This window comes from Rattus norvegicus, chromosome 4 (genome assembly GCF_036323735.1).
Source record: "Rattus norvegicus strain BN/NHsdMcwi chromosome 4, GRCr8, whole genome shotgun sequence".
NCBI lineage: Eukaryota > Metazoa > Chordata > Mammalia > Rodentia > Muridae > Rattus > Rattus norvegicus.
In genome coordinates this window covers 37,075,644-37,098,146 of record NC_086022.1, presented here as the reverse complement: position 1 = coordinate 37,098,146, position 22,503 = coordinate 37,075,644, and the positions used below count along the sequence as shown (strand labels likewise).

The window sequence follows — 22,503 nt, the reverse complement described above, 5'->3', positions numbered from 1 at the left end:
CTTCATCAGATAGATGCTTGGCAGTGAAATCACTGGGTCAGGTGGTAAATATATGTTGGGTTTTAAAAGGAATTGCTGAACTGTTTGCCCAAGAAGCTGTAAGAGCTCTTTGGGGTGACTGATTTTCCAGTGTGCTAAGCCCAACCTCTTCTTAGTGGCTGTGTAGACTTGGAAAGCTTCGGTTGTTTCCTCTTTAATTAAAGCAGGTGTGTAGTGAACTGACATTTACCGAGGGTGCACCCCGTGGGAGGACTTATGAATCACACTCTCACTTCGTTCCCTATCTCTAAGAAGTGTGGATATTAATTTTCACCTATCTGGTGAGTTTACTCAAGTCCAGGAAAATTAGGTAAACAAGTCAGCATGGTAATTAGAGGATTGCTGTGGGTATTAAATGACGTTAACCCTCAATCGTCCTAACATTAACTCGGCATAATTCTAACATATCCTAACATTACATTGAAGGATGAAGAGGATTTTTAACCCTGCCATCTCAGAAAGGTCTAACTACAGGGCTTGACCTGCCTTAAAGTGTCACACCTTGGAGAAACAGAAAGATCCCTGTGCTCATAATCACCCGGTGGCCCAAGTATCAGAGTCAACCCCAAGTCAAATAGTACAGTTTTAGTTGCTGTAATAACAGAAGCAGCCGTTCAGAACGTGGCCATAGCTCTTCGTTCAGGATGTGGACATAGCTCTTTATGGGCACTTTTTATCTTTATGTTTCCTTTCCTCCTCTGTTCAAAAAACACAGTAATTACTTTCGCAAACTTTAGAGAAGCAAGCTCTGACGGAAGCACACATGAATGCTGCCAGGAAGTTAATTAACTGGATTGATTTGGAATGGAACCTTTATCAGGAAAGAGTGTGTTAGAAGAAAGTAAAGAAAACACATTATGTTGAAACAGCAAAATGATTCGGATGAAAGGGACTCAGTGAACGTCTTAGTAAAATTCAAGGGATTTAAAATTTTGTATCTGTTCTTTGAAAATGTATATTCAACACGAAAAGTTATATGCTATAAGGTTTTTAAAAAAAAATTGGTGATTTGCCATTCATTATGTCTTTACAGGGAGAGCCAGGGGTCAGAGGCCCTCCAGGTCCCTCTGGTCCTCGGGGCATAGGAATCCAAGGACCGAAGGTGAGTCATCAGGTTGATGTTGTGAGTGACCACTAGGTACCAGTTGGGACATCCCTAGTTGGAAAACCCTGAACACGAAATGCTCCAAATTTAGAAATATTTAGTCATAGCATGACTATAAGTGGCATGCCCATAGCTGATTCCTGGTCATGAGTGACAGTCAAATCCTGGTGCATTTGGGCTTCTGTAGAAGGTGCGCATGAAATATAAATACATTCTGTGTTTGATTATGTATCCTGCCTCCAGAGGAAGTCATTAGATACAAACAAGTATTCCAAAAGATATAGAATTTCAATTCTGAAACACTTGTCATCCCCAGCATTTCTGAGATGGGAGAGCCAAGTTTTAGCATCATACCAGCAAAAAGCTACTTCATATAAAACCTGCATTTCTTGTTGACTTAGTTTTTCCTGGAATATTGATGGAATCTTTTTTCATGTCATGCGAGCTGCAGTATCTTTAAAACATTTGCTTCCCTTGCAAAATCAGAAAGTCAACTTCTCTCCACTTCACTGCAAAGTGTTCTAAATAGCTCCAGGTTTCTTGGGAGCTGTGCCGTTTTGTTATGAAGCAGATCACAGTTGGACTCGGTACCATATAACTCCAGTCCCAGAACTTGGAAGGTGGAGGCAGAAACTCATAACAAGGCCCACCTGTGCTTCATAATGGGTTTGAGTCCAGTCTGAATCTGCCTTGAAAGAAATAAAAACTCAGCTCTGATTGGCCAGAGTTGTTTTCAGTGACCTTTTACAGGTCACTGGCTAATGTTTGTTCTGTACATCTTCAGCCACTTTGTTGACCGTGGTGTAAAGGTCAAGTTTCATTGTGTCCATACAAGGTGACAGGAGTTTCTTTTGGTGCCCTTTATCTCTATTTCTACATAGATATTACTTACTTATCGCCCCTAGCTTGCTTGGTATTTACAAATTCTTGAATTCCTCTGACCCAGTGATTCTCACTGAGATTTTGTCCTCTCTCCAAAGCCCCTAGTGAGGATACCTCAACAATCTCACAACTAGAGACAGTTTGAGCTGTGTCAACAGAAGGTGACAGTGACATTTACTGAGTTCAGGTGTGCTGTTAAACAACTTCCAGCTGAACAGGACTGCTTTAGCTTGATCAACATGTCAGTAATGTTGAGTTTGAGAGACTGTTCTAATTATTCATTCGCTTATTCAAGAAACAAAGCAAATGAAGGAAGTTTAAATCATATCTGTGGGGGAAAATATGCCAATGAGTCACACCCTACAAATTCAGATTTTTTTAAATAAGTCTAGACACACCCAAAATTCATGTAGATTTATTAGAGAAGAAGGAGGAAAGACTTCTTGAGCCAAGAGATTTGCGGAGGACGACAGTCTTTCCTGGATTCTAGTTTAATCCTTTTCCTTACTTGAGTTCGTCTGGCAGCAGACTAGTTTTGTAAATTATGGGTCACTGTATGTAGATGAAGATTGTCCTAAGAGGGCAGTAGTGACTATCAGTGGGAAGTTGTATTCATTTTTCTTCTCCACTCTCATCTATATTTTTAGTTTTAAAATACTTTTGTGATGAGAAAACATCCTTACATCTTGAGAAAAATAAAGCGTTCTCACAATGGCAAGAAAAAGCAACCCTGACTTACTTAGTAACTTAATTCCCCATCTCCAAAGCATGTCCTGTTCAGGGTTGACTTAGTATCTCTTGCGATCTGCAAAGGTTCACTACTTTATCATGGAACTTCTGTGAGCTTTAATATGGTCATGACAAAACTTCAGTCAGCTGCACATTTGAAGGTTACAACACTTGGTGATGTCACAAAACTTTAGCTTTGTGTGAACACTGATGCTTGTTCAGTGAAACAGGTGCCTAATCTCATGTTCTTCACCACACACTCCTATCACTAAATGCCACATAGTGACATGAATGTGCATGGAGGTCTCCCCTGGGAAGAGCATACTGTTTTCCAATCTGATCCCACCTCAGAAGTCTTTCCTCAGTAAGTGAAGACACACTGGGAGATGCTGAACTTGTTTCGTGTTTTCTATCAGTAGGCATGGAGGATCTGGGAGGAGTGGAGGGCGGGAGTCTAATCAGAATATATTGGATGAATTTGTGAATTCATACAGAGTGGAACAAATTCTAGTACTGACTTGTTCATATTCTTATGCATTCACACCATGTACAATTGTCTTATAGCAACCTTTATATATATAAAAAAATAAATATACTGATTTTGTCACAGGCAAGCACTTTATGAACTGACCATTCACAAGTTCCTCCACTGACTCCAACAGTATTCCCAAGGAACTGGCAATCTCATTAAAGGGGAATAGCATGTTCTGAGTTGAACAGATCCTGGCATTAGTGATCTTTGGACTTAGCACGAGCAGGCTGGTATGGGAATGTCTAGATTTGCCAAGCAAAAGTCACTGGCCTCTCTTTCTACTTCCTTCAATCTGCTTTTCTTTGCCTCTTTACCTACACTTGAGTTATATATAAAGAGTTTATGTCAGAGAATGTTTAGAACACAGCCTTACAGGATATGGAGCTGGGTAGTGGCAAGAGGATCCTAACAAGTTTAAGAATGAAGCTGGGAGCAGTGATCGCTCCGTTTTGTCCCCTACACTGTCCATGCTTTGTTGTCAATTTCTCTTCCTCTTTTCATAGGGTGATACTGGGCAAAAGGGCCTGCCTGGCCCTCCTGGGCCCCCTGGCTATGGATCACAAGGAATTAAAGTAAGTGAATATGATCATACTGGAATCATCTCTCAAGTCAGTAAGGTAATGAAGAGGAGAACACATGGCTTCATTACAAAATAGGGATTTAGTGAGAGTGTCACCATTAAAATTTCATCTGGGATTTAGGGGCAACTTCCCGAAGTGTAGAAATGGTACAAGGAGTATTTTCATGAACATTGGGCATAACATACATTGCTTAGTGAAGCATTGAATGGTTCAGATGATTTCTGGGGTGGTGACTGAACGAAGACTTCATGCCTATCAATCAGTATGTTCTCTATCTCTCTTACAGCTTTTTCACTCATTCACATGAAGGCTCTCATTACAGTCCATGAGATAAGACATAGGGGAGACCCAGCATTAAGGTGTGGCCCTGGTAGGACGTGAAGACACAGAGAATGGGTCATAGGGGTGGGATGGGCAGGAGTTGATAGTCCCAGGTTCCAGTGCACACACTAGGAGTCTCTGGGATAATACTGGTACCCTGGCATGCAGAACTAAAATTTAAACTCTAAAGTAGGGCTGGAGAACTTGCTAAGCCCTCCAGGTGGTTCTCCCAAGCAGCATGAATGAACATTGCTCCTCTTGGCCCCCAGCCCAGGCCTTTGTTACTGGAATTCATAGCCAGCTGCTTTCTTCTTTGTTTTTGCTCCAAAGTAATAAGTGTATGTAACAAGGAAGAATTCATGATTTCCTTTTATCTAAGTAGGAAAGTTTCAGTAATTACATACTAATTACTATGTAATTTCAAATAATTTTCTCTTCTATTCCTAATATGTTGAGTTATTTTGTAAGCTGTGTCACTTCACCTATTTATTGTTCTCCTTGCAATAATTCAGAATATATTTATTTACCCTGTGAAAGTGAGTAAATGATAATCTATAACTCTGGACAACTGAACTTCATCCTACATTTAAATTTAAAACAAACTCTCTTTCAAAAAAGTACAACTTAGTAAATAGGAGATGGAAGGCACCTAAGATAATTATTTTAGACTGAAACCACATAGTTCTGTGTAGAGGGAGCTAAATCTAGAGCAAAAGTCATTGAACTGCTGTGAAATCTTCCAATCCAAACACAGTATCTAGAGTTTATATGACAGTGGTTTATCTGCTAGTCTGGGTTTCTAAGCAAAGAGAAGCTAGCATGCTGCAGGAAAATAGAGTGGAACTCTGCTTATTTAGAAATGACGTCACTCAACTACCCCATCCTTAAATTCTACGTTTGAAAGGTGATAATGTTCTATGGAAGTTTTTGTAAGAATTTTGTTTTAAAGTAACATGGGTCTGGAGAGGTGGCTCGGGCCATTAAGAGCAGTGGCAGTTTTTCCAGAGGACCTGCTTTGATTCTCAGCACCCACATAGTGGCTTATAACTGTCTGTAACTCCAATTCCAAGGGGTCCTACTATCCTCTGTGGGCACTACATGCTCATGGTCCACAGACATGCAGGCAGAGGGCATCCATATACATAAAGTAAAAATGATTTAAATACAAGAAAAAGATAAGACATAAATATATATGAGCTCCCTGGTCTTGTCAACCACATGAACTCAGTTTACATGTGCTATAAGCCCATCTCCTTCATTTCTAAGTCCAGTGTCAGTTTTCTTCCTTCTATTATCTGGGATTTACTTTTTATATTCCTCCTGGAACACCTTGTGTTGCATTTAATTAGTCTTCTCACAAACCATGACTCATCTGGCTTTGGACTTTGTCTTATGTCCTACAGGTCATGCCGTGTTCACATCTAACCTGAGTGAAAGTAGGTCACAGTACCTGGCATGACTTGGATCAAACCCCAACCCCAAAATGTCACATGCCATACAAAATCCTATGGGCAAGAAGATGAGGTGATTTTCCTCCATTTGGTACTGTGACCTGATACTGCTTGCAAGGCTGACTCACAAAGCTGCCTTAGACATGTTGCTTTGCCTAACTTCCAGTAAGCAGAATGGCTCTCCTTCCTTATTTTCCTGGCCCACAGCTAGATAGTCTCTGTAAAAAAGGAGAGACCTCAAAGAAAGAGTTGGCATTTTAAGATTACATAAAAGTGAAATCTCAGTTTTATGACCTGTACGTTTATCTTTCATAAAACCTACTTTTAATAAGGGTATTTAAATGTCTTAACCTCCCCCTTTAGTCCACCACACACCAGAGGTAGTAGAAATGAAAGGTTAATAGAGGAAAAGAGGATGTGGACCTGTTTAGAAACAGTCTTTTAGAGCAAATCCAATCTGTGTTATTAGGATATCAGCAGTTTAGTTTACATGAATCAGCAGCGTAGCAGCTCAATCTGTTCACAAACACCATTTACAAATCAGAAATGGCAGTTCCATCCAGAGGAAACCCCAAGGCTCTGCCTAACGGCCCAAGTCTGCAGAAGTGGCAAGAAGCCACTGGTACACAACCAGACGTTCTCTGATGGCATTTTTTCCTATGAAGCAATGACAAATAATAACCAGCAAAGAGTGGCAAGGTGAACCAATACCACAAAGCATCATCGGCTAAAACCAGTGTTAAAAAAGACCAATGATGACCAGCAAAGAATAGCAAGGCAAACCAGTACTATTCAGAACTTTTCACTCTCTGTTGGGGTATATTGTACCCTTGAAAACATCACATGTTTTCTCAAGCATTGACTCCAGCAAAACTTCACATGCCCCTTTTCCAGGCTACTTTCAGAGAAGCACCACGTGTCTGTTCTCAACAAAACATCCTCCCATGTGTCCACTTCAGTGAAAATATCCTCTCATAAGATATTTTTCAGAAAACATCACATGACAGTAACCAGAAATTTCCACTTCATGACCATTTCTCACTTTTCTAAAGAATGTCTGTGTCAGTGACACTTGCACCTTTTGTTATACTTGTCTAAAGGCCTTGCTGGAGACCTTGGCCAACACTGGCACTTGAGCTGTCTGCTGCCTTTCTGTAACTTCTCATCCATGGGGAAGATAGGACCAAGACCGTGATCACTGAAGGTCTACTTCAGCCTCACTGTGGTGCTCAAATGTTGGCTCATTGGTCAGGTGTCCCATGTCATGTGGTGACAAGATGTTCCAATTTGGAGGTCCAAGCAAGGAGGAGACAGAGGTGGCTCTCTCAAGCTCTTCATTCTTCTCAAGCAACTTCATTCAGGAGTTGGCCCTCTTTTGTTGAATCTGTCTCAGGGTCCTGGGAAGTCTTTACATAAATGTGATATCTGAAAGTGCTTCCTGATTTTTAAGCATTTCTGAGGTAGGTTCTGCCATGACTTTTTCTACACACTTATTTGTTCGTGGAGAGAATGCACCTCTTTGCCACCAGCATCAGCTCTTCATTTAGACCTGGGGAGGACTGATCCAGCTCAGTTGATGGACTGTCCATACACTGGGAGTGGACTGGGTTTCAGGCCTGGCAAGTTTATTATTTGTGAGCCCAGCATGGCTGTAGTAATGGACAGATCAGCCTAGCTTGTGGGGTCCAGTGCAGCAGTACCCAGAAAAATGAACAGCTATTGCTGATTCATATCTGATTCAGGAACTCAGATCTAAACATCTGGATTCTGTGTTTGAAGTTCATGTTGTATCCTAAGTGCATTTCTGTTGGTTTGTATCAATTACATTGAAATAACTATTCATATAACCCTCAAATTGTCTTTGTAGGGTATACTTATTCCTAATAATTTAATACACTTTAATTAAAATAAATTATATCAGCTTCTCCCTCCCTTCCCTCCTCCATCCCCTCAGTACAACTCCTTTCATGCCCCCACCCTCAAATTCATTATTTTTACATATAAATGTATACATGTGTGCATGTATAAGTATGAACAAATACATAAATATGGTCTGATGAGTCTATTTTTGCGGCTTGTATTATGTATACTGATACAATTTCAGGGATGACCACTTTGCAATAGGTAATAAATTAGGGGCTCACACCTAGGAGAGACTAACTCTCCCTCCTCAACTAGCCCTAGTTGCCTGTAGTTTCTTGTCGAGGTGTGGGACACCGTAAGATTTCCCCCTTCTGTGTGAGTATGTCTGTTAATATTGTCATTGTTCCAGTGTCATTTAGGTAGTTATTTCTATGAAAAACTGTTTCATAGCCGACTATCTGGTGTTTACCTTTTAAAACTGTTCTGACCCATCTTTGGAAGTGTTCTCTGAGCCACGGAAGAAAGCTGTGCTGTAGATGTATACACTGGTGCTGAGACTCCATGATTCATTGATCTCCGCATCTGTATCTAGTGGTTTTTCTGTGATGGACTCCATTTGCCATAAAGGCTTCTTCCATGAGGTGCTGTAGCTTCATTCCCCATTAGGTATAAGATTTAGAATGCAGTTAGGATTTATGCTGAACTAGTAAAGTGTGAGTAATAGGTTCTCTTAAAAAAATCCATGGCCGGATTAGCCCTAGGAAGCTGGCTAGGTTTCTAGTAGTAGGCATGATTTCCCTCCTGTTGAGGAGACCTTAAGTCTGTTTAGACAGCTGCTAGTCATTAACGTGTGAGTGTCACTTACTGTACGGATATCTTGCCATTCCAGTCGTTATTGTGGGTCATGAGCACCACACCTAGGTAGGACTATTAAATGCTTACCTCTCTTGGCAGCTTGTATAATATTTTCTGTCTGGATCATACCTGTAATCATAGCACTGAGGAGACCGGGTATAGGTTCATTGTGTGAAGACAGTTTCAGTGCACTAGTTCCGTCATGCCAGATGAAAACCAGATGGAGTTTCACTGTTGCCATAGCTCAGTATTTGGGGATTATACCTACCAAAACACAACTGGCTAGTGAGGAGGGGCCTCAGAGTTGATCCTGGTTATCTGTGTTCACATACCCCATTTTCCTACTAGTAATTCTTGTCTAAACTGGATAGATGATAGTCACATGGACTCAAAGCTAAACCCCCGAATACTGACTGTGTAATGTTTTCTCACATTGCTAACATCATCAGGGTGGTGTTCCGTGGGTTTGGCTATGGACCATTTGTGAGTTTCACTTGCTAGCTCACACTTGCATGTCCTGTTGGGTCAAATATTTTTTATCCTGTCCAACCAATAAGGAAAAAGAATGACTCTGCTCTGCCTCATCCCTCCTTTCCCCCTCCCCTCCCTTTTTCCTTTCTAAATCTGAGATATTATTAGGTGATTTTTTTCTCTCAACTAACTTGCTTTTTCTTTCCTTTTCTTTTTTTAAATTGTATATAGTCTTATATAATTCAGTCTGACCTTTGCTCCCAATGTAGCCAAGGATGGACTTCAACTTTGAATCCTTCTATCTCTTCCTCCCAAGTGCTAGAAGTATAGACCTGAAGCACTGGGCCCCACACAGTTTCCTTTTGCAGTGACCAGTTCTTCAGATCAGAGTTGGGATGAAAACTTTGAGCTCTCACCTTTGTGGGTCCCGAATCATTACTGCCAGCTCATCGTTGTCTGTATACTGTTAACAAGTAATGGGCAATGGCCAGTGGCCATTACCAATTTGCCTATCTACCATTGTTAACCCCACCAGTCAAGAATAAGATCATTACCATAATTTAAGGTCAATTTTGAAGAAACTTTAATTAAATACTGGCCAGGAGGATGGCTCTCTGGCAGGTCCATCTCTGGATTTCCAAAAAAAAAAAAAAAAAAAAAAAAAAAAAAAAAAAAAAATGGCCACGAGTCACATTTTGCAGGGGCTTAAAAAGGCAAAACCTAAAATTTACTGAATTACCCATCAGGTCTAATCAGGGGCATACATCCTGACATTTTCTGCTTACATACCTCCCACCTACATCCAATCAGGGGTAAATGTACATCCTAGCATATTTCTTGCCCAAGTATCTCTTATTCACATATGATCAAACACATCTGGTGCACATGGGTCAAACAAAGTTGTTTAGGTGAGTGATAACTGAACCAGTAGTCTCCAGCATTTAATTTTGTTTCTCAAGCTAGTCTTTAAATTACAATGAGCTTAAAGAAAAAAAATAAAATCTCAAAGTACTTTTTTGTCAAGGTTAATATTCACCCTACTCCAGTGTTTCACAAAATTTCACAATTTAAAAAAATGCAAAATAATTGTTGGTTTTATCATGGAGACAAGCAACTATATGATGTGTGTGTTAGTGTCAAAGGTTAAAAAAAAGGATGAAATGATGTCACATGCTACAGAATTATATAAAATATTTAATTTGAGCAGGTATGTATTGAAAAACCCCATCATGCTATAATAGTGTATAGTTCATAATGGCAGTAAACTGTTGGAACTACTTTTTTCTCTCCCCTCCTCTCATCTTGAACTTTCTGTTCACCCACTCATGTCTGTCTAATGTGTTAAGGAATCATGCTATATGTTTACTTCTTTCATTTTTGTAACGGATAACATCCATACAGGCCCAAGTTTAGTAGTGTCATGCATACATTTCTTTTAGCTGCTATAACTGTCTTTATAGCCCATGAATTTTACTATTAAAAATTTATAACAAGCATTTACCTTTCTCCTATCCTGAATGCCTGGTAGTTAGTTATTAGTGTATATCACCGCCTTTCCTTTTAGCAAGGTAAGAGGTACTTTACCACTCAGAGATTGGAGCTTTTAGTGAGAACTGGGCATAGAATATTATGCTCTCCAAGTGCCATGTACCTTTTTGTTTAAGTGTTACTGCCCTAAGAGTCAGGAAACTAATGCATTCCTGGGGTCTCTCGGGGCTGCTCTTCTGACCACTTCCCTGGACCACTCAAAATTTAATTTGCATCTTGATGTTAACACTTGACACTTGAGATGCGAGATACTTTCTTTCCCTGGTAATCCAACACTTGAAGAGACAAGACTATAAAAAGCAGTTGTTCTCAAGTGCAGTGAGTGACCTTTGAGAGAAGCTAGATTTATGAGAAATTACAGCCCGATCTAGCTGGTGCCTGGAACTGCCTTGGGTGAAACTGATCTTGAACAAGGCTGTACTCCCACATTAAGAGGCTTATAAACGTCCTCTGCATTGGCTTGCTAAAGACTGTACTCTGCCATACTGCAAACGTCTCTGACCAATTGGTGAGTAGCCCACAGTCTAGGCTAACTTTCAGTGTTCTTGCAGACATCTTAAGGTTACAGTAGTTGGCTTTTGAGTATTAGCACCTTTCTATATAGGCTTTTTCATTTGAAATATAAATATAGAAGAAAGGAAATAAGTCCCTGGTCAAGGTCATTAGAAGCTCTAGCAAAGGAATGCTTATAATTGTTATGGAGAACTCTTGACTTAAGTCGGCAGACCAGAAATATAATCCCAGAATAATCTTTCCTCCATCTTGTGAAGAATTCTCTTGCATTAATAATGTTAGGGTGGGAACCATGAATCACTGTGCAGGAACCAATGTCTCTATACTCTAGGCAAGCCGAGAGGACCCAGGCATTGCAATAGGAAGAAGCAGAGGCACTAAAACCTGCCTTTGAGACTCAGAGCAGGGACAAGGGGGAAAAAGAAAAAAAAATAAGGGAGACTAGTTTTTAACAATCACAATTTTCACTTCACTAGTCTGAAAATTGCACAATATCTCCCCCTCCTCTTTCAATATTTCCTTTTGATTAAAATATTGATATCTGTCTTATGAAACTCTAAAGGCACTTTTACCAGCTTTGTATGTTTAACAGTGGAATCCCTACCCTACTCTGATACTGTTGATTTATATTCTAATCTAATTTCAACTCCTCAAGACAAGACTTTATTTTTTAAAAAATATTGTGTTTATTTAGATTGATCAATGCATTTATCATTTTCCTTAGTCCATTTTATATCTCAGAACTGGATCCACTCTCCTTCCACTTCAAGTACAACCCAGAGTTTCCTTTGGAAAACAGGTCCATTAGAACAATTCTCTGCTTGTCTGACTTGAAAATGCCTTTCTTCTGTAATCTTCTTAAAATACATCTTCCATGCACAGATGCTAGGTAGCTATATAGCTGTTTCTCCCTATGCAAAGAACTTTCTTTGACATTCTGTATTTTTTATTGTCCTGAAGAAGTTACCCATTAGTCTGTTTCTTTCATGGTACTTTGTCATTTTTCTCTGCTTTTTGGGGGGAATTTTTTCTCCTTTTTAATTTAGTGTTTAGCTGTAGACTTGGTAGAATTTGATTTTTAGACTAATATCCTTTATTATTTCTGGAGACCTTCTGGCATATGACTGACACACTTTTAGTCCCATCTTTCTTCCCCTGGGCTTCCTTTACTCATCTGGAACTTGAGTTGGTTGAACCTTCACATACCTATTTGCCTTTTCATGTTTTTGTCTCATTTTTCTGAGTCATAGTATACTATGACTAATATTTCTCTAGTCTGTTTTCAGCACCACGGAAAATCTTTTTTAGCTGTGTAAAAATCTGTTTAGGGAAAGAATTTACTCTATACTACTTCCTCCTTTAAAATACTTCTTTTGTCAGCCTAGAGCATTTCTCAAAAGAGAAAGTAAGCAAGGCTAACAACTGGAAGTGGTTCTGAGTGGATCCTGTTTCCTATGTGACTGTGCATCTCTCTGTTTCTGCACCCAGCAGGATTGGGGCATCGTTCCTCATCCTGGTTCTGAAAACAAACTGACTTCTTCTCTTGAGTTTTGCTCTGTTGTTCCTTCTGCCTTGGCATTTGACATGACAAGCTCCTCTTCATACAAGTCTTAGCTGAAGAATCATCTCCATAGCAACACCATCCCTGACCACACACTCTTCTCTTTACAGAGCTCAGGGTCATTCTATTGTCCCGCTTTACTATTTTTATGATGATATCACCCTCTGAAAAAAATTATTTGTTTCATTTGATTTATAACCTGTCTTTGTCTAGTAAAGGGAAAGCCATGAAAGCAAGGATTGTGTCCCTTTGATCTGTACTTCCAGTCCCCAATACCTAAAATAGTTTCCAGTACGTAATTGGTCACTAATAAATGTTTGCTCGATGAATAAATGAAGCAATGAATGCTTGAATAAATATATAGAGGTTGCATGCAAAGTGTTACTATTTCCCTTGTAACTGCTATTTGACCTTCAAATATGAGTCACTCATATATACTGTAACACAACAATTACTGAATTCTGTCATTAGGGAGCTCTGAACTTGTGAAATGATGTTTTTCTGTATCCTGGTGTTTAGTTATGTAATTACTTTGCTTTTCTAGGTAGATACACTTGGCCTACTGACTGATTTTTTTTTGAAGGAGTTAGCTTTCTTGAATGTTTAGTCGAGGTCACAGTGAATATAATAAAAGGGAAATGTCCTGCTGGGAATAAACCTGAGGGTATTGGTTATTTTGGTGTAGTTCTGTTCAATGATCATAGGGTATACAGTCAGTAAACTCTTGATTGACCCTACTAACAAAGATTCCTGTGACCAAAATTTTACCTATCATTGATAGATTACAGAACAGTTAGTTGCCTGTCAGGAGATCTTTCAATACTGCTAATCTTACGACTTCTTAGAGCTATCTGAGGTTAGTTAATTAGAAGGAAATGAGACACTGAGGGATGGCTTCTTAGATGTTTCATGACTTTGTGGTTGTTTAGGAAAGTTTAGGCCTTGGGAAGGGGCAAATTCCTATTCGTAGAGCTGCCATTATAGAGCAGTGCTTAGACACTCATTACCGTCTTCTGCATTGGCACAGAGAGAGCTTTTACAATGCTAGTTTGGCTTATGAAACTAGGCCTTCAGTGCAGAAAATAGGTTTTTCCTCTACTGGAATACTAGTCTTTTTCAAAGCTCCCCAACTGGTTCCTGTTGATTTTGAAAAATGGATTTAGTCGAGATAATAGTTCCCGTTCTGATTTCACGCTAGTTTTACAAAGAAATTAATCTTCCTCAGTCTCTCCATCTGTCTCTCTTTCCAAAATTGCCTTTGTGGGGGTGGTTTTATAAAGTCAGCATCATATTTGCTGTGCTTTTCTGGTATGTATATACTTACATGATAACATACATATACTCTTCACCAGAGTGATAAGACCAGCTGTGCTAAAATGCTTTTCAAAGTAGTATTGGCTTCCATTTTCATATCGAAATATCAGTTTATATATACATGATAAAGTCAACTCCTCTTCCTGCTTAAAAAAAAGGATGCTGACCCCACTGGTTCATCCTGGCTAGTTGCACAAAGCTTTGTTTTAGTTCATTCAATTAATGTCTTGAATATGCATTCCATCCAGGTTCCATTTTAGGAACCATGGCCAGAGTGGTAAAGATTCAGGACATTATGGAAACTGCATCTGGTTAGCAATAAATACAATGAGTAAGGAAGTTGGAGAAGATGTTTGAAGACGAAAACTCCTATGACAAGAAAAGAGAGAGGTGGAGAAGGAGTAGAAGAGTGCGAAGACATAGAAGATCTGTGAATGGCCATCCCAGGATGATGGACGAATTCTGCTGTGTCCATAGGTAATAGGGTGCTTGGAGTGTGCGAAGACAAGCAGAAGGACTGGAAATGTCATTCAGGAAGTAACTGCCATAGGATGGGGAAGGGCATGTAGCCACTCAGGCTTGTAGGATCCTTGGCTTTCCTGAACAGTGAAGCTTGCAACCACTGGCTGTGATTTGAACAAATTTGTGATGCTGTCTGACTTTCTCTTGGAAAGAACTGTGATCCTCTGCTGAAGACAGACTGTCACAGGACCAGGACTGCAGCACGGACACTAGTAAAGAAATCCAGGCAATGGCAAATAGTATTTGAAGATCTATCAGATATAACTTCTTGGCAAAGATCTCTATGTAATGCCCTATACTTAAAAGCTGAAACATGCAACAGAGAACATTGTATTATGAGAAAATTAATGCTATAATCACAAATCAGATTGCATATCTATCCGGTCAGCTCTCATTCAGTTATCAGGGCTCCTGGTAGATAGCACCTCCTTTGAAAGCCTATGTCTCCTTAAGCCTGCACTCTGCTTGGATTTCCATGGTACTTCAGATAATCCTAGCACAGGACTTCCCATATTCTAATGTCTCTTTTCTCCCTAACCACAAGAGATACTGGGATAGCAGATGCCTTTGTTTTATGGTCAGATCTAGAACACACAATATATACCTGGCATTCGTCACTTTTTCATTACCAAAGGACCAAGTCTTCCTTACACCATTCTGCAGTATCTTTAATTTTGCTCATCTTTCCAAGCAAATATCAGTCAACCTATTATGTGCTAGGTATTGGTTGGCCTAAGTGCTGGAGATAGAAATGTCTATGACACCTAAAACCTCTTTTTCATTAAATGAAAAGATCAAAACCTAGAGTGGGGGTAGTTAGATGTCTCAAGGGGTAAAAGTGCTTGCCACTAAGTTTGGCAACCTCTGTTTGATCTCTAGGACTTGAGGAGTAGAAGGAGAAAAGAGACTTCCATACGTTTTCCTCTGATCTCCACCCCACCTCTCTTTCTCTCTAACACACACACACTTTAAATAAATAAATACATAAATAAATAAATATTGTATATATTCACTTTATGTTGAAAATTACAAGTACAAATAGCCTAATTCTCTAAGTTTCAGTTAAAAGCATTTTTCTTCAAATATGATATGTCTGCTATACACACGCTCTCGTATGCTAACAGAGTGATGGACTACATTTATTTCAAAGGTTAGTATATAAAGTAGGGCTGCAAATTAGTAATACTGAACTCATGTTCTAAAGGGAGTCTATTCCTTCAGATTCAGAGCACATGTTTATAATTTATCATTTTTCATTGCAAATGGGACCAGCATCGCAGCCAGCTTCATTAAGAGGAAACAATATTAAAGTTTAACCTTGATATTTCATGGATGAGATTGTGAACTGGAGCTAATCTTAATCATGTCAGCCACTGTGCAAAATAAATGGTTTCCCAGAGTAATTAGCTAGAATTATGGTTACTCAATCAATTCTTCTTTTTAAGACAAGGTTTCGATATATAGGTTTGTAGCCTGGGCTGGCCTGAAACATGCTGAAGTTAGCCTCGGACTCACAGAGATCCACATAGCTTTGCTTCCTGAGTGCTGGAATTAAAGGGTATATTACCATGACAATGGTAGATTTGTAAAACAAGAACCATAGGAAAGAGACTCTCATTGGAAGAATTTTATATTTTGTCAAAATGCTCCTATATAGCAATGGTCATTATAATTTTCCTGGGTTCCTGGATCTTCAAACCTCAATGCTAATATATTTATAAGTAGAAACCCAGGCAGCAGGCAGAAGGAATTGGAAGGGTCCTTAGTTACAAATTTGGGAACAGACTCATGGCTGGCACATTTAAGGAGCATCAGTGACAGTTTGACTAACATGCAGCAATGCCAGGAGAAGTGAGAGGTGAGAGCTGAGAACCCCTTAGCCCAGGGACGACAGAGTGGGTGCTACCAGGTGACTGGGGTATGGACCTGATGTGGATACAGAGAGAGGACTCAAGGAACATTAAGATCTAGAGCCTGGATGAGCGACAGGATGGAGTAGCCATCTTCTGACGTTGAGGAAGGGAGAGTGGGTGCGGGCAAGATAGCAGAACTTAGAGGCTTAACTCTTGATCTATAAAGACAAGCCTCCCCTGGAGCTCCCCATGAAGAACTGGGGATAGGAATATTGGTTTCAGGGGAGAGGTATATTTTGGATATAAGGCCTCTATCTGTTGTAGGATTGGTAAAGATCTTTTCCCAATCTGTTGGTTGCCGTTTTGTCCTAACCACAGTGTCCTTTGCCTTACAGAAGCTTTGCAGTTTTATGAGATCCCATTTGTCGATTCTTGATCTTAGAGCATAAGCCATTGGTGTTTTGTTCAGGAAATTTTTTCCAGTGCCCATGTGTTCCAGATGCTTCCCTAGTTTTTCTTCTATTAGTTTGAGTGTGTCTGGTTTGATGTGGAGGTCCTTGATCCACTTGGACTTAAGCTTTGTACAGGGTGATAAGGATGGATCGATCTGCATTCTTCTACATGTTGCCCTCCAGTTGAACCAGCACCTTTTGCTGAAAATGCTATCTTTTTTCCATTGGATGGTTTTGGCTCCTTTGTCAAAAATCAAGTGACCATAGGTGTGTGGGTTCATTTCTGGGTCTTCAATTCTATTCCATTGGTCTATCTGTCTGTCTCTGTACCAATACCATGCAGTTTTTATCACTATTGCTCTGTAATACTGCTTGAGTTCAGGGATAGTGATTCCCCCTGAAGTCCTTTTATTGTTGAGGATAGCTTTAGCTATCCTGGGTTTTTTGTTATTCCAGATGAATTTGCAAATTGTTCTGTCTAACTCTTTGAAGAATTGGATTGGTATTTTGATGGGGATTGCATTGAATCTGTAGATTGCTTTTGGTAAAATGGCCATTTTTACTAAATTAATCCTGCCAATCCATGAGCATGGGAGATCTTTCCATCTTCTGAGGTCTTCTTCAATTTCTTTCCTCAGTGTCTTGAAGTTCTTATTGTACAGATCTTTTACTTGCTTGGTTAAAGTCACACCGAGGTACTTTATACTATTTGGGTCTATTATGAAGGGTGTCGTTTCCCTAATTTCTTTCTCGGCTTGTTTCTCTTTTGTATAGAGGAAGGCAACTGATTTATTTGAGTTAATTTTATACCCAGCCACTTTGCTGAAGTTGTTTATCAGCTTTAGTAGTTCTCTGGTGGAACTTTTGGGATCACTTAAATATACTATCATGTCATCTGCAAATAGTGATATTTTGACCTCTTCTTTTCCGATCTGTATCCCCTTGATCTCCTTTTGTTGTCTGATTGCTCTGGCTAGAACTTCAAGAACTATATTGAATAAGTAGGGAGAGAGTGGGCAGCCTTGTCTAGTCCCTGATTTTAGTGGGATTGCTTCAAGTTTCTCTCCATTTAGTTTAATGTTAGCAACTGGTTTGCTGTATATGGCTTTTACTATGTTTAGGTATGGGCCTTGAATTCCTATTCTTTCCAGGACTTTTATCATGAAGGGGTGTTGAATTTTGTCAAATGCTTTCTCAGCATCTAATGAAATGATCATGTGGTTCTGTTCTTTCAGTTTGTTTATATAATGGATCACGTTGATGGTTTTCCGGATATTAAACCATCCCTGCATGCCTGGGATGAAGCCTACTTGATCATGGTGGATGATTGTTTTGATGTGCTCTTGAATTCGGTTTGCCAGAATTTTATTGAGTATTTTTGCGTCGATATTCATAAGGGAAATTGGTCTGAAGTTCTCTTTCTTTGTTGTGTCTTTGTGTGGTTTAGGTATAAGAGTAATTGTGGCTTCATAGAAGGAATTCGGTAGTGCTCCATCTGTTTCAATTTTGTGGAATAGTTTGGATAATATTGGTATGAGGTCTTCTATGAAGGTTTGATAGAATTCTGCACTAAACCCGTCTGGACCTGGGCTCTTTTTGGTTGGGAGACCTTTAATGACTGCTTCTATTTCCTTAGGAGTTATGGGGATGTTTAACTGGTTTATCTGTTCCTGATTTAACTTCGATACCTGGTATCTGTCTAGGAAATTGTCCATTTCCTGAAGATTTTCAAGTTTTGTTGAATATAGGTTTTTATAGTAAGATCTGATGATTTTTTGAATTTCCTCTGAATCTGTAGTTATGTCTCCCTTTTCATTTCTGATTTTGTTAATTTGGACGCACTCTCTGTGTCCTCTCGTTAGTCTGGCTAAGGGTTTATCTATCTTGTTGATTTTCTCAAAGAACCAACTTTTGGTTCTGTTGATTCTTTCTATGGTCCTTTTTGTTTCTACTTGGTTGATTTCAGCTCTGAGTTTGATTATTTCCTGCCTTCTACTCCTCCTGGGTGTATTTGCTTCTTTTTGTTCTAGAGCTTTTAGGTGTGCTGTCAAGCTGCTGACATATGCTCTTTCCTGTTTCTTTCTGCAGGCACTCAGCGCTATGAGTTTTCCTCTTAGCACAGCTTTCATTGTGTCCCATAAGTTTGGGTATGTTGTACCTTCATTTTCATTAAATTCTAAAAAGTTTTTAATTTCTTTCTTTATTTCTTCCTTGACCAGGTTATCATTGAGTAGAGCATTGTTCAATTTCCACGTATATGTGGGCATTCTTCCCTTATTGTTATTGAAGACCAGTTTTAGGCCGTGGTGGTCCGATAGCATGCATGGGATTATTTCTATCTTTCTGTACCTGTTGAGGCCCGTTTTTTGACCAATTATATGGTCAATTTTGGAGAAAGTACCATGAGGAGCTGAGAAGAAGTTATATCCTTTTGCTTTAGGATAGAATGTTCTATAAATATCCGTTAAGTCCATTTGTCTCATGACTTCTCTTAGTCTGTCGACATCACTGTTTAATTTCTGTTTCCATGATCTGTCCATTGATGAGAGTGGGGTGTTGAAATCTCCCACTATTATTGTGTGAGGTGCAATGTGTGTTTTGAGCTTTAGTAAGGTTTCTTTTACGTATGTAGTTGCCCTTGTATTTGGGGCATAGATATTTAGGATTGAGAGTTTATCTTGGTGGATTTTTCCTTTGATGAATATGAAGTGTCCTTCCTTATCTTTTTTGATGACTTTTAGTTGGAAATTGATTTTATTTGATATTAGAATGGCTACTCCAGCTTGCTTCTTCTGACCATTTGCTTGGAAAGTTGTTTTCCAGCCTTTCACTCTGAGGTAGTGTCTGTCTTTGTCTCTGAGGTGTGTTTCCTGTAGGCAGCAGAATGCAGGGTCCTTGTTGCGTATCCAGTTTGTTAATCTATGTCTTTTTATTGGGGAGTTGAGGCCATTGATATTGAGAGATATTAAGGAATAGTGATTATTGCTTCCCGTTATATTCATATTTGGATGTGAGGTTATGTTTGTGTGCTTTCATTCTCTTTGTTTTGTTGCCAAGACGATTAGTTTCTTGCTTCTTCTAGGGTATAGCTTGCCTCCTTATGTTGGGCTTTACCATTTATTATCCTTTGTAGTGCTGGATTTGTAGAAAGATATTGTGTAAATTTGGTTTTGTCATGGAATATCTTGGTTTCTCCATCAATGTTAATTGAGAGTTTTGCTGGATACAGTAACCTGAGCTGGCATTTGTGTTCTCTTAGGGTCTGTATGACATCAGTCCAGTATCTTCTGGCCTTCATAGTTTCTGGCGAGAAGTCTGGTGTGATTCTGATAGGTCTGCCTTTATATGTTACTTGACCTTTTTCCCTTACTGCTTTTAATATTCTGTCTTTATTTTGTGCATTTGGTGTTTTGGTCTTCACTCTCTTCTATACCTATTATCCTTAGGTTTGATCTTCTCATTGAGTCCTGGATTTCCTGTATGTTTTCGACCAGTAGCTTTTTCCGCTTTACATTATCTTTGACAGTTGAGTCAATGATTTCTATGGAATCTTCTGCTCCTGAGATTCTCTCTTCCATCTCTTGTATTCTGTTGGTGAAGCTTGTATCTACAGCTCCTTGTCTCTTCTTTTGGTTTTCTATATCCAGGGTTGTTTCCATGTGTTCTTTCTTGATTGCTTCTATTTCCATTTTTAATTCCTTCAACTGTTTGATTGTGTTTTCCTGGAATTCTTTCAGGGATTTTTGTGACTCCTCTCTATGGGCTTCTACTTGTTTATTTATGTTCTCCTGGAATTCTTTCAGGCATTTTTGCGATTCCTCTCTGTAGGCTTCTACTTGTTCTCTAAGGGAGTTCTTCACGTCTTTCTTGAAGTCCTCCAGCATCATGATCAAAAATGATTTTGAAACTAGATCTTGCTTTTCTGGTGTGTTTGGATATTCCATGTTTGTTTTGATGGGAGAATTGGGCTCCGATGGTGCCATGTAGTCTTGGTTTCTGTTGCTTGTGTTCCTGCGCTTGCCTCTCGCCATCAGATTATCTCTAGTGTTACTTTGTCCTGCTATTTCTGACAGTGGCTAGACTGTCCTATAAGCCTGTGTGTCAGGAGTGCTGTAGACCTGTTTTCCTCTCTTTCAGTCAGTTATGGGGACAGAGTGTTCTGCTTTCGGGCGTGTAGTTTTTCCTCTCTACAGGTCTTCAGCTGTTCCTGTGGGCCTGTGTCTTGAGTTCACCAGGCAGCTTTCTTGCAGCAGAAAATTTGGTCTTACCTGTGGTCCCGAGGCTGAAGTTCGCTCGTGGGGTGCTGCCCACGGGCTCTCTGCAGCTGCAGCAACCAGGAAGACCTGTGCCGCCCCTTCCGGGAGCTTCAGTGCACCAGGGTTCCAGATGGTCTTTGGCTTTTTCCTCTGGCGTCCGAGATGTGTGTGCAGAGAGCAGTCTCTTCTGGTTTCCCAGGCTTGTCTGCCTCTCTGAAGGTTTAGCTCTCCCTCCCACGGGATTTGGGTGCAGAGAACTGTTTATCCGGTCTGTTTCTTTCAGGTTCTGGTGGTGTCTCAGGTAGGGGTCCTGTCGCTCCTGGGCCCTCCCCCACGGGAGCCCAGAGGCCTTATACAGTTTCCTCTTGGGCCAGGGATGTGGGCAGGGGTGAGCAGTGTTGGTGGTCTCTTCTGCTCTGCAGCCTCAGGAGTGCCCACCTGACCAGGCGGTTGGGTCTCTCTCTCAAGGGGTCTGGGAGCAGAGAGCTGCTGCGGGCCGGGATCCGCGTGTGTGGGACTTCCGGTAAACACAGAACATGCCCGGTCCTAGAGGAATTCTGCTTCCGTGTGTCCCAAGCTCACCAGGCAGCTTTCTTGCAGCAGAAAAGTTGGTCTTACCTGTGGTCCCGAGGCTCAAGTTCGCTCGTGGGGTGCTGCCCACGGGCTCTCTGCAGCGGCAGCAACCAGGAAGGGGGGAATGCAATTTCATCATCTATATATCTGTTGCTTTTACTGTTAAACTTTTACCCAAGTTCATGGTTTACCCTTGAAGCAAGCACAATGCAGCAAAACATTCCAAGTTAACAAATGAATTTTCTTTAAGGCTTTGTTCAATAATCTGTGATTCTATGGATCTTTTCATGGTTCTATGTTTCGTTTGGCTCAGAGGCTGTCCATTCATCTAAGCTTTCAGGTTAGTAAACCAATTGTCACTGAGTAGTTTATGAAGAAAATCTAGAAGAGTTTTGCAGAGAAAATCAAGAGAGCAGTTTCCTCCTGTGTGAGTAAATTCGGCTGTGCTGAACTCAATGAGAGGGAACGCTGCATACAGATGAGCAAGCTAGAGGACCATACACAGGAGGAGTTTGTCAGAAGGCCCTTTCATACCTTATTCAAAGACTCCATGGAGCTTTAATACCCAGAGGATATTTTTAAAAAAAATGAATGCTGAAAGACATTTTCTGAGAAGTGACTTAGATGGTGGGGTCCAGTAGTTCCTGCTATCACAAGATGAACAGATTTGTCTTATGTAATCAAAGTATGAGAATCATAGCTGGAAAGAAGCCCCTAGGATGGTTTGTTTTATTTTTTAAAAATTATTGAAATTCAGCCACGTACTAAGCAATCTATTCCTTTAATGTAGCCTTAACTTTTTTTTTTAGCCATGCTCACGTAATTTCATAACTGTCATCACCACCTAACTTTGAATATTTTCATAATACCCAAAATAAATCACATGCTTCTTGGCAGCCATTGCCCATCACCTTCCTATTTAGTCATCAACTCTGGCATCCACTAGCTTTTCTATCTTCATAGCTCTCCCTATTTTGTACGTCTTGCCTAAATAGAGTCATGATATGTGATCTTTTGTGTTCATGCTTTCTAACAGCATAAAGTTGTCAAAGATCATCTGTCTTTTTACCGCCAAATACTGT

The 22,503-nt window shown here is 40.0% G+C and overlaps 1 protein-coding gene across 2 annotated transcripts in view; it reads left to right on the top strand.

The window, feature by feature from the left end:
- The window catches only part of Col28a1 (collagen type XXVIII alpha 1 chain), a 153,133-nt gene that overhangs the window by 91,289 nt on the left and 39,341 nt on the right, over nucleotides 1–22,503 (top strand). For both annotated transcript variants that reach the window (XM_039108604.2, XM_039108605.1), the window contains 2 exons: nucleotides 1,073–1,141; nucleotides 3,791–3,859. In XM_039108604.2, coding sequence (XP_038964532.1) covers nucleotides 1,073–1,141; nucleotides 3,791–3,859 — 138 coding nt within the window. The remainder of the gene's footprint in view (nucleotides 1–1,072; nucleotides 1,142–3,790; nucleotides 3,860–22,503) is intronic.